The sequence below is a fragment of the Phaethon lepturus genome, unplaced genomic scaffold (genome assembly GCF_000687285.1).
Source record: "Phaethon lepturus isolate BGI_N335 unplaced genomic scaffold, ASM68728v1 scaffold19888, whole genome shotgun sequence".
NCBI lineage: Eukaryota > Metazoa > Chordata > Aves > Phaethontiformes > Phaethontidae > Phaethon > Phaethon lepturus.
This window is the reverse complement of record NW_010555752.1, coordinates 89,243-102,519: the sequence shown is the minus strand read 5'-3', so window position 1 is coordinate 102,519 and position 13,277 is coordinate 89,243. Positions and strand designations below refer to the sequence as shown.

General features: G+C 40.8%; 1 protein-coding gene across 1 annotated transcript in view; it reads right to left on the bottom strand.

The window, feature by feature from the left end:
• Positions 1–335: 335 nt before the first annotated feature.
• Positions 336–13,277, bottom strand: part of ARHGAP15 (Rho GTPase activating protein 15) — a gene marked incomplete at its 5' end in the record, with an annotated part of 80,480 nt that continues 67,538 nt past the window's right edge. Inside the window, one exon of the mRNA XM_010292269.1 lies at positions 336–646. Coding sequence (XP_010290571.1) covers positions 336–646 — 311 coding nt within the window. The remainder of the gene's footprint in view (positions 647–13,277) is intronic.

Sequence of the window (13,277 nt, the reverse complement as noted above, 5' to 3'; positions counted from 1 at the left end):
GCAGAACTGTTTTTCAGCACATTTCTTCATTGCTAATGTCACTGGAAACTCTATTTGGGGAATGAGGTGGAAGTGGGGAAAGGCTTGTAACTATACATTCACAGTAACCGCCACCTCCATATTTCGCACAGTTTAGAAATGTTTCGCTAAAACACAAAAAGTGCATTCCTTTCTTTCCCATAACCTAATTTCGCCTGTATGAGAAGAAGCCCAAGGAACTCCCTTCGCTGCTCTTGGAGTTGCTTTAATTCTCCTGTGTTTTTTCTCAGGCTTGTTCACCCATTAACCCACACTGCTTGGAGCAGACCGATATTACATCCTTGCCGGATATAATTTTAGCAGATTTTACGGCCTCCGCGCAGCCAGTTCACGCCGCCGAGCAGACTGGTAGGAGGCTGATGGGTAGAAGCAAGAGTACTGGCACCAGTACGGGGCTGGCTGCGGTGACTGACGGCCGGCCGGGGAAGGTGTCCCCGTGTACAGCTCCTGCAAACTGGTTGCTCCAGTCTGGCATCCCAGGAGGCTTGCCAGATGGAGAAACCTTCTCCGCAGCAGAACTGCAAGCTGTGCTTCTCGGGAAACTCGAGGCTGTAACCCTTTCCCTCTTCTTCCACATACCCTGTTGCTTCCTGATTTCTTTCTATGCCTATGTATAAACAACTGAGACAAAATTTTATTTCTCAGAGACACACAAACTTGCTTCTAATCCTTTTTTCCAGCAAATTAACCCCAGATAGCTTAACGCTGTATATACAGCTTTGGGAATAGAAGTTAATTCATTCTAGGTCAAAGCTAAAACTGTGCGTGTGATTCGCTCGAAATGGATGCGTGTATTGTGGTTGCTCACACTCTTTAAGCGGAAGGGAAGTTTGTTGTGAAGTTGAAGTGCTGGGATATCATGATGCTTGCACGGTCAGACTTATGAGTTGATTTTTGTGCAGGCATTAAGGTTGGTTATCTGGTGATCTTCTTTATCTACAGTTGATGAGACACTTCTAGTAACAACCCGATAGAAACAGCAATTTAAAGTTATAAAAGGTTTGTTTTGGTAGAGGCCAAGGTCTGAATTATAGATGTTTGTTAAATGAAAGGAAATACACGTCTGTCTCTATATACGTGTGTGCAGATGCACACCTGTTTTACATTGGTGTAACTCCTCTGATCTCAGCGTTTTACATCAGGATACTGAAAGGTAAATCTGACCCATACCATAGAGTCTCCAAAGGGCTAACTCTCATTATTTTTGTTACAAATGCCTATATTTTGCTCAGCGGAAGATTAAAGCTAATGTATAGCAGAAGAGCAATGTAAGGAATCCCATGGTAAGTCTCCATCCTCCTTTCGGTACCTACGCAGTGGGTAGCACAGGAACTCAGGCTCCACTATCCATTTTCTCTTTCACGGGCATGGAATTCATTGAACGTAATGGGAAGGAAATTACAGTAGTCTCACAGGTCTCTAACAAGAGATCACTGTGTGGAAAAATGTGACTTGTCAAGAACTACTTTCTTTGTATTGTTTCATGAGGAAAATATACCACAAAGAATAGCTAAAACCTAAAAGCTTTGCATTCCTTTTCCAGTATTAAATCAAACCAGATATCGGTAAAAGGTGCAATTTTACTGGAGACATACCAAGAGGTGATATTCCTATTGACTGAGGCCAGTGGTTGGCATAAAACATACACTCCATTTCCAGTGAATTATTCCATAAATACTTGCATTTTCCCTCTGCAGTTTACCATTTAAGTAGTCTGTTTACGACCAAGAAAATAAACACACAAATATCAAATAAACAAAGGAAAAAGCCCTAATTAAAGGTTAAATTTACTCACTTTAGGGGAGCAATTATTTTCAAGTATTCCTGCTCTTTCCTCATACAGGTAGAAATCCACTACCAAGGAAGACGAATACCTCAGTCAAGCCGGGGTGATTTGTATTTGCGCATGAACAGAACAATATATGCGTTCTGCAAGCTTTGACACGTGTGTACATCCCTGCAGAAGGGAGGTTTCTGAGGAGCAGAGCAAACCGCTCCAGCCTTTGCTGCGGCGAAAGTAAAGCAAAGCGAGCCCACGTCACGGCCGAGGACCACCGGTGCGGAGGAGAGTTAAACGGGGACGGGAAGGAGCACTAGCCACCAGGCCAGGCTTTGGTGGTGTTGCACTTTATGCTAGACGAGAAAACCCCCGGGAAGACGCCCGCCGCTGCGCAAGGCGGCTTTGCAAGCATCCTCCAGCGCGGGCACCGCTCTGCCATCCTCTCGTTACAGAAAACATTACCTGCCTCGCTCCCCATTACTTGTGTTCTGCGCTGAGGAGCGGCACGTTGATTAATTACTACTCTAAAGTGCTTATAAAGCATCAGTCCAAGGCAGGTTTACTAGGTTGGGGCCTCTCGTGATTTATTGACTAAGGAGAAAAGCAAAGGCCATTTGTGAAGGAGCATTTTCTTCTGGGGAAAAAAAACCCACAACCAAACAAAAGTAATTTAAATTACCCATCCTCTGCTCCCCCGAATGAAAATGTCTGACCATAAAGAGTAAAGCCAAAGATTTACTTTTTTGCATAAGTTTCAGAGGAAGAAAACAGCAGCAAAGTTTTACTCCACTTCTCCTTAAAGGTCACCTGGCAAATACTAACAAAAGAAACTACTTGAATCAACTGGTAAGAAAGGTCTGAAATGTTTTCTTTTACTGAATACAGGGAGCTGATCAGAGAACTTTAAAATAATTAGAGCCTTTCTGCTCTAATACTTTTTGTTTTTTCAACATTGTTGTTGGAAAGGTAGCAGAAAAAGCAAAGCACACACACTCACACACATACACACCAGGTGTACCCACAGGAAAGATTCCCTTGGTTTTGGTTGTCGCTGTTGCTATATTTTTTTTTTTTACCAGGAGTAAAAGGGGGACTTTGGGTTTACTGCACTTCGCTTACTAAAGCCTTTTAATAGTATATAGTGCAGGAACGAGAGGAAAAGATTCCCATATGACAGGAATCCTTTGATATTGTTACTTCAACCAAAACTTTGAAATACAGTAGCTGGTTTTGTGTGTAGTATATGACAATTTTTCCCCAAGTCTTATAAACTTTGATTTACTTAACTGCTGTCACTGATGTGATTCACAGAAAACGAAAGCATGAAGAGATTGAGAAATAGCTAATGTGTTAGTCTTTTTGATGGCACAGGATTATATGGTACAATAATTAGTGCAGCCTGTATAAGAAGTCTACAAGAAAATGTTGGTATCAAAGACAGAAAAGAAGATGATAATGTCAAATACTTCCAATAATTTTATCACAGTTTCAATACAGTATTATGCAGGTTTTCTAATAAAATGTATTTCTTTCTAGTAGCTAAATTCACACTAAGCATGAGAGAAAAAGGAGTTATAAATCTGTTCTTGCATGTAGCAGCGTGGCAGCTTCCACCGGATTCAGTTGGACCTTGCACCTGAGGAGGTCACACTCATTACCATATATTCGGCAGTAACCTATGATAATACCACCCTAGCGTTGTTTTACAACATCGTGCTGAATGGTAACATTACAACTTCACAACTTTACGAAGCAGCGTGCTTGAGGATGGCTACTTTTCTTCTGGATAAATGTAGTATATGCTTGGTAAGCTTCAAAAAAAAAACTTTTGTAGTGAACACGCACTTTTTCTACTGCAAGTTAACATACGACCTACATCACAACAGAGCTTTACAGAGCAAGAGCCTCAGAGGTGCCCTTAGAAATTGCAGGTGGGATTGTTAATTCTACTAGGAGAAATTAAGGTTTCTCCTGGGGAGAAAAAAGGTGATTTGGGGATTTTCTCCCTGTTCCCTTGCCTACAGTCTGTGCGGTGCCAACTGCTCATTCGTGATCGTCTCCAAAGCAGACTGAGGTGAGCTCTGGAAACAGCCTGGAGAAAGTTACCCAACACATACAAGTGGGATGCAAATCCCCTGCCTGTGAGTGCATTGTCCTGTCCCAGACATGACCACGCACAGTGACCACGCACCCAGAATTGGAAGTTGAATGTAACATTTGCAGGTATTTTATGTGCGTGTGCATTAGAAGGTATTGGTGCCACAAAGCTGAAGAAGGGGAGGATTTCCTCCAGAACCTGCTGACATGCCTTGTCCTTAGCTTGCGTGCTCTGCTCAGGGAAAAGGAATTGCCTCTTACCTCTCTATGGTGTAGTTTACCTATATGTAAAATGAAGACAGTGCTTGCTCTCAAGAGGTATAGAGAAGCTTAATTAAACAAGAGATTCTTAGCCTTAATCAGACTTCTCTCACTTGCTAAGTACATGAGAAATCCTTCAGTTCAGGAACAGACTTGACACCATGACAAATGAATCAGCTTCCTTACAGTTTTGCCTTTGGGAATTATTTTCCTTGGGAATAGATATTTATGAAGCTATTTAAAAAAATACCCAAACCAAACAAAAAACCAAATCCCCACATTTCTATCACTGCTGATGTTTCTCCTTTATTTTAAATGCTTCTTGCAATTTTATCGGGGATCCTGTCTTTGGGGATGGGTTCCATATTGTGTCTAAACCCACAGAATATGGTAGACTGCAAAGTGCTCACTTAATTCTAGTACAGGGGTAAGGACACACGTGACAGAAGTTGTGATAAGTGTGTGAGAGCTGTGAGATGCATATGGGGCAGTCCTTCCTCACACCCTCTCGTCTCTCGACCCCAACTCCTTCCCTTCATGGATACGGCAGTTTGGGAGAGGAAGGACTCCATCACCATCACGGTGAGTTTAGTCTCTTGCCACAATGACCTTGGTCTTGCCAGATGCTGGACACCTTTGGTGACATCTAGTGCCTTCTGTCTGCACAAGGACCTTAACATGGTTTGAGAAGCTCAGAAGTTTTAAGGTGGCATGCAGGATCACATCTGTTTTAAAGCCAGTGGGTTATTTTTAACTAGAATTTGGTAAAGACAGGCAAGAGAGTTTCAAAAAAGTAAAAACTCTATGATTTCACTGAAATATTATCTATTTGTGGAATAAATAGATGCAGAGCCAAATAATTCTGAAATATCTAAATTCCACCTTCTCTCTCCCACTCACAGAATCTGCTTTCAAGCAAAAATGCCAAATTAATACAAGAACGATAGTTCTCACGGTATCTCCTGCCAGGCTAAGAAGGTACAGAGAATATCCTGAGAAACTCTGTTCTTGGGAAATATTAAGTCCAGTTTTGAAAGTTACTGAGAGTCCACAAAATTGAGAGAGATATCCAATGTTTTGGTATCTGACTTGAATAAAATTTGACCTCTAGCCCTCTCAGAATAAATCAGCAGTATGCATGTGCAACACATTTTTTTCCTCCTAAGCAAAGCGTACCAGTAGATCAAGCAGAGGCAGAAGAGGTTTCAAATATAACACACTCCTTTTTACCGAGGGGTACTTTTGGATCTATCTTCTTCTGCTCTAGCACCCAACTGTCAGGAGGATGAAGTCAATTTGGGCCAAGTTTATTCATTTTCCAAATCGAGATCTCTGCAATGCCCTCCCCTGCCCATTCATCCTGTCCCACCATTCCTCTTGGGCTTTGGGTCCTGCTGCCCCGGAGGCTCTCCCCCAGCCCTGCCTCTCCCGGGGTGCTCCCAGACGCGAGCCCTGGCTCCGTGATGGCTTCCCCGGCGAGACCTGGCCGATGGGACCGAAATAAGAGCTTAGCACAGGAATTTCCTAACTGTTTTACTCTTCAGAAGCACCAGAGCTGGGATTATTTGCAAAACCTCCTGGGTTCACCATGCCCTGCTCAGCTCCTCTTCCTCCCTGGCTCCGTGGGGCACCCGATCGGCCTTCCCGCTTCCTCTCCCCCGAGATGATTTTCCTGCATCTAGTGGTGGCACGTCCCTCCAGCAACACCCTTTCCAGACCCGGCCCGTGTTATTTTCTGCCTGTGCTCCACCTTCACGTTGGCTGGTCGCCCTCCCGGTTCCCACGTAGGCTCTATTGTTCCTCAGGAACGGGACGGTTAATCGGGAGACAATTACATTTAACAGTCTGGGGCAGTTGTTTGGATGGTTTCAGCACAGCATTTGACAAGATGCTGCCTTCGGTGCTCAATGCCTGTTCAAAACGCTCCTGCCAGGCCCTACCCGCCCATTTCGGCTTGCTGGGCTGAGCTTCATTGGCCCCTGAATTGCACCTACACAACCGAGGCCGCGTTGTAAACTGGGTCACTGAACTGATCTAGGTTAAAAATATCCCAGATATTCTTTAATGAAGTGTCAACAACTATTCTCAGGCTGAAGAGCAACTGGAATACCTCCTAATAATCTTGCTTACATATGCAAAAAGTATGCCCTAATCTAAAATGTATTTATAATACAAAATGGAGTTCAAGATTTGACCTGAGCGTATCCCGCTCTGTCACGCAGACAAAGGAAATAAAAATGTGTTGCTGTAATTTCCTTGACAGCAAAAAACCAAAACAAACAAGAAACCTCACACATATATGTCTAGGCCAATATATATGATAATGTGAAACAATGAGTTAGAGTTTTTTCATGGCCACGTTGAAACTCATCTTGTTAGTTCTAAAACTGCAGCACATAAATGTGATATTTTAATATTAAAATCTAAATAAATAAATACATCCTTAAAACTTCACTGAGTAAAACTTTTACTGACTTTCTATAGAGTTTGGAGTAAGGCAACTTCACAGCCAGGGCTATGAACACTCTTCTTAGGAAAAATAACGCAATGATGATTATTATTGTTTTTAATGGTGGTGGTAGCTTAATACTTTTTATCATTATAAGAGTGGTAGTAGTTTAACACTTTATTATTATTATTAATAGCGGTAGTATCACCATCTGGATTACTATAACCACAGTAGTGACAAGACGCCCTAATAAGATCCATGCCCTATTGTGTCAGGCGTTATAAAAGCACATAGTGAGAGTGAGAAAAAGTTTATAATCTAAGCAATTAAGGCAGACAAAAGGTGCAGTGAGAAACAGAGGCACAAAGAGATGAGCTGACACAAGAGCCCACGGAGAGAGCCAACGTTGAGCCCCAGATATCCGGAGTTAGCAGCTATTTAAACACAGAGTTGTTTGTCTATACAAATATATATGTATTAATGCATATCACACCATCCAGCTTGACGAGCATATGCCAGGATTAAAAGGACAAAGGAAAAACTGTGATCTGGTGTTTTGTTTTCTTGTTTGTTTGTTTTTTTTCCTTAGGTAAAAGATATCTTAATTAAAACTGGAGAGACTAAAAGCAGTACAGCACAGCGCAAACATGAGATTTGGCTTTGCTGGTGACTAACTTCAGTCAAAGCAACGTTCAAACCACAACCCATTAAAAAAAAATAGTCGGAGAATAACTGTTTGTAGGATCTGATCATGATTCCAACAAGCAGTGGCAATGTACTTCCTATTGGGATACGGACAGCAAATAAGAAACTTGGTGGTATTCCAGCTGATGAAGACTCTGGTTAAAAGAAGGCAGACAATGTGCATTTCCTAGCACAGAGAAATTTCTTTCAGCTCTTACAAGCAATCGTTACGTATCGGAGTTCAGAAAGCCTCTCTTGTATTTTGCATACTTGATGACAATAAGTTAACTACGGAACGAAAAGGAATATTAACATATTTTTTTATTTTTCTTGTACTTTGATTTGGATTTGTATTATAATTTTAAAACTTCATATACTTGGCATTATGTACTTTCTCTCTTACATTAACTTTTTAGATGCCTTACAAAGACTGTTTTATTAGTGGGGCTGCTATAACTAATTTCTTAAACTGAAAATATTTTTAGATTTCTTCATGTTTAAATAGGCCAGATATTTCAGCCTCATTTACAGATGTGAACAAGCCCAAAATATTTCAGCAGCTTAAGCCCTTTTTCCACGTTGCATTTAAAGAGTCGATTTTTGAGAGCTGCTTTTTGTCTCAAAGTTATTTAAAGTCTCATCTTGTCGTTAACTTACACTACGAATAATCTAGAGTTCAGGTTAGCACATGACAGTTCATAATTTTAAACTCTAGAACAAAAGCATTAAAAAAATGAGCCTTATGTTACCCCCCCTCAAAAAAAAGGTATTTTTTAATCAATGGAAAATAACTTAGTCCAAAGTAGAACTGTGAGTATTCTAGCAAATAAGTTATTGCTATAGCATTCAGCTCAAATTCATAAAAACAAATACACAAAATGACATTTAGCTGCAAGATCACATTTCTGTAAAGATAAACTGTAAGCTCTGCACAGCCATTGCTACCGAACACTGTTTATCCGAGCTTTAAATTCTACTCCCAAATTTGAATAGACTGCAGAGCTAGCAGTGTTGCTGAAGAGCAATATCAAAATATGTGCCTCCTGGGTCTAAAAACCACAAGTTATTTCAGCTTCTGCTAAGAATTGAGGGATTTTTTTAAAAGTTGAGTACAGTAAGTAAATAAATAAATACATTATCTACCTTCATGACCTTTCTTTTCCTGAAAGCAAACAGCGTCCATCATTTGTAACTTGACTTTCCATAAAAGTAACAGTTCATAAAAATCTGTGAAACTACTACCGGGAACAAACAAATTAAACAATGACAATGTAATAAAATAAAACTGCTGTTATACTCCTATCGTAGAAGAATTGCTTCTTCGCTGGGATTAATACATCTTGCAGAAAACAATTTTAAATAATGTGTAACATATGGATTCGGCTTTTATTATTCTTCTAAAAGAAGACAATTATATTTATGTGATAAACTGTTCAGTGTTAGTAGCATAATGTTTATATTACTGGCCACTTAAATAGTCTTTGGCATAGTTTTATAAGGAACAGCAGCCTCCAGATCTTTTGAAATCCATCTTACAAAGTAAGTCCTGTCTGTTACTGGAATGCAATGGTTTTACATAGTTTTCTTGCTGGAAAAAACCCCGTACTGCAGGTAATCTCGTCGTTAAACTGCATGCATGAAAAACTTTCTGATGTTTTAGCTGCAACTCATATGGCAGTTTAGGGCTTTGTAACGAAAAGTGTGAAAGTCTTGTAGCTGTCGGGAAACAGGAGAGAAAAAGAAACAGCTTTCAATTTTAACTTTTGGAAGTGAATGATCATGATACGCTGTTTTCTACAGTAAAGCTTTTCAAGGTGGTTTTCTTAATCTCTCCACTTTTATGAACAGCTAGTTCCTACGATCTCTTATTTTGCTGGGAGATTACATTTAAGAAAAGAGTGAGTTTCAGGTTGTTTTCAAGGAGCTGCTTTTGTCCCCATTATATTCCAGATAATTTTCAAAGGGATTACATAGAAACCATAGAAGTATTTATCTTGATATCTTCCAGTGCTTCTGAGTGGAAACTGCATGCATTTCAAAAGGGAATAGGACTGTGTTACCAAACAAATATATTCTGTTGCTGCTGTGTACACAGATTTTATTGTAAGCATTGCCGGCAACAGCCTTTCTGCATTGCCGGGATCCTGCTATCCTGTGTGTCATTCGGATAACAAGATCATTTGGAAAAATTATGCAGGGTGAGCAAATGTATTTATTTAGGTTTATCAAAAAAGAAAGAGGGAGAAAAAGAAATAATATCAATTTGGGGAATGTTACTGTCCTCATTTTTCAATCCTGAAGTACAAGTTTAGTATTTTCAATTCTCCACTTCTCGATTGCTTTAAAAGTTGGGGTTGTTAACAAAAGATAAAGTGAAGGGTACGTCAATTTAAAGAGTGTAACCTAATGGAAGTGAAATCTGCATATTCAGTTAATTTGGGATTTATTATCCCAGTAACTAGTCTTGCAACTGTTCTAAAATCGCGTTGACTGAAGACTTGAGAGCAGTACGAGAGGATGGCTACCCCCACCCCCATTCTTAAAAGAAAACCTGTGCCTGCTGCTTCCAATTTAGTGCAATCATGCCTCTTACTGGCCAATACAAGATGCAGCATTAGCTGTCACATGCAAATGAGTATTCATGGAGACTTTGAAATGTGCAATAAAGAATAAAGACATGCATTCTGTGAATAATTGTTTTCTTTTCTAAAACTGGATCCAAAAGGGAGTGCCATTTCACCCAGAGTCTATAGCCTTTCTATGGTTACAATCTGCTGTTGAAGCCAGATATTAGAAATGAAGTGTGGATAAATGGATAGAAATGAAGTATGGATAAATGGAGGACTCCAGTTTCCCGTGCTGTCAATCTTTCACAGTACTAGATTTGCTTAACAAGAAATAATCCAACACATGTTTGTGTTTCTTACTATCTTGCTTTCTTTTCCAGCTGGGACTTTTAAATGCATAGGGATGTAAAATAAAGTTGCCCACCTTATATTAGCTTTATTTATACAAAGCCTGACCTAAATTCTTAGTTTTCAACAGCACAGATACACAAAATTATACAGCAGTGCAAGCTTCATTACAAACCTAAAGTCTTTCAAAGCTCTCTGATACCCCTTACCAGGATGGGAGAAAGAATAACTCAGATTTTTAGGGCCTATTTAGATGCAGGGTGGGAAAAAAAAAAAAAAAAGACTCAGCGAGCTGTATGCAGATACATGCACAAATGTGTGGAGCTGTGAATAGCCAAACTGAGTTCAGACACACACACCTAGTCACCAAGACCGCAGCCAGAAAGTCTGTTAGAGAACAGACAGCCATCGGCTTGTATTTATATTAAATCACGGCATTACGTGGCCCTACCTTCTGCTGGTAGAACCCCAAATGCTTAGTCCAGCAGTGGGAAGAAAGTAAGCAGATGCCCGAATTGCAGCACCTTTGCAGAGAACTGGAGTTGGTGAACCGCAGGAATCATTTCAGTAAATTCAGACTTGGCTGAGACGGGACCAGAGGTGGATAAAACTGGCTGGCCAGCGGGAAGAACGAATGCTAAGGATAAGTGCTGCCGGTCTGACCGGTACAGGCATGCACGGAGGCTCGGCAGAGGGGAAATAAGCCCTTGTAGGTAACTCAGTGCCTTGGATTATGTTTAATCTGAAAACTGGAGGACTCCAGTTGAGTCAGAGCTGCTCAGCAGGCAGGACATGGCCCTGCAGGAATCCCAGAGAGGCGGAGGGCTGGGAAGCACTGCGTTTTTCCCTTAGTCTAAAACAAGTAATTCCCTGTCGCCCTCTTTGCTACGTACCTTCGCTCCTCAAAGGCAATCTCGTGAAATACAGGCATGCACATGCAAACACACTGAAGAAATTAATCACCAACATCACAGTAACTGTTATCAGTTGTACTGGGAAACAGAGGCACAAGACTGCCGGGGGCATGGGAAGGTGTTTCCCTCCCGCAGGGAAGGATGCCCGCCTGCAAGGGCTGAGCACATGGACCACAACCATGCCTTGGCTCTCTGCTTGGTCCTGTGATCCACGGTGGCAGGAAAACAGCCAGTTCTTTGTAACTTTTGGTCGGTACTGTGCCTCCTAAGGAAGCTGAAAAGAGGATGACCCTGGGGCTAGGGCAACGGATTTGAAACAAGGAGATGTGGGTTGTAGTCCTGAAGCATCACAAAACTTCCTTAGGCATGTTTCTCAGCTCCTTCTTCTCCTACTTACCAAATAGAGCTAGTAATATTTTGGTAACTCACAGGGATGTTAGCACAAGCCCTTCAACATACCTGCTCATATATTATCTCGATGTAGTCACTTTCAAAAGCGACTAGAAAATACTCGGTGCAAACACATCGCTCCACGAGGCTTAGTCATGCGAAACACAACGCGTGGCGATGCATCCCTACGACCACAGGAATGAAAAGCAGGACCTCATTCACATGTAAAGTGTACTTGTGGCTCCTCAAGGACTGGGTCCCTTTACTCTGCAGCCCAGCACAGAGGAATTTAAAGCAGCTTATTCATGGATCCTTGCACTGCCGTCCATTGCGCAGGTGGCCCTGCGCTTGGAGATGCATCACAGGGGAGACCCGCATTTGAAGGTCTAATTTGGCTTTGCATTATTCTGAGCCCAAAATCCACGTTTCAGAGGGCGATTGCAGCCTTATCTTTAGTCTCTGTATGCGGTAGAGACTTGGCAACTGGAGTTTGGTGAAATGGCACGGCGCACTACATAGGAGACAGACTATAAATCAACAGATTTTGGCTCTGCTCCTGGCGCTGTCACTGATTTACCATGGAAACTTGGGCAAATCTTTTACTCTCCCTATCCTTCATTTTCCGTGCCCGTAATGTAAAGATAATGATGCTGCTTTGCAAGCTCTTTTGAGATCTTGAGATGTTAAGTGCTAAGTGCATTTTATTAACATTAATAGCACCCAGCCGAGAGGATGCTGTAGAGCACTAGCCTGGCTGTCCCCAGAAAACAGATTGGTGTGGGGAAAGTGTGCGTTTGTTAAGCAGCTTCGACATTGCTCATTCCCATAATACTTCCACATACACGGGAGCGAGATCTGACCTACTAAAAAGAAAAAAAAAAAGCACCACAAGGAGAAAATTCCTAATACGACCTGTCAACTTACTTCTAGCCCAGGAAAACTTGGGGGTTTGCTAGAGATATTCGGTGCCCCTGTGCGTGGTTATAGTCGGCAACGGCCACAGTGCTCACAACTTGTGGTGGAGGCCACTTCCATTAGCAGGCATTAATCACCATTTTATACACTCCTGTTCAGCTACCACTGAAAAGACATTTAGCAGATGCACTTAGTTATATCCTATCACACTTTATATGTGGCTCAATTCTAAAAGAAGTTAATTGTACTGACTTATTCTCTAGCTCTTGTATTTACAGGACCACAGTATATTACGATGTATATTTTTTAAATGCCATCTAACATGCTTTGTTTTTTTACGCTTCGGTTTTCAATGTTTCTGCTCAAATGTGTATCACAACATACACAGGAGAAAGAGTTATGAAAAATTTATTATTAATGCATGTTTTTTCCTCTGCTGGAGATAGAAGAACTTTGTTGTGCATGTTATAAAATGTTAAATATTAGAATTATTTAAAGTTAATAGGATGCTAAAGAAAATGACTAATAATACATTATACAATTAGATGCCTTTCATATTAGTGAATGCATTAACAAAATAAAATACACTCAAACAGAAGAGTTCTGATTTGCAATTTTTAGCAAGGATTGCCCATGTGTAAAGCTAAATTATTTATACATTTTTTTAAAAAACTGCTGGATACGTCAGTTTGCAATTATTTGCATTATGTTTGAATGCTTTATCATGTGGCTCTGATTCAAAAATACGTATCTCTAAGTTGCTTTAGCATCTTCATTTGTGCAAAGTATTATTAAACATGGGAAAAACAAAAGTACGTTTATTTCCCCAGATT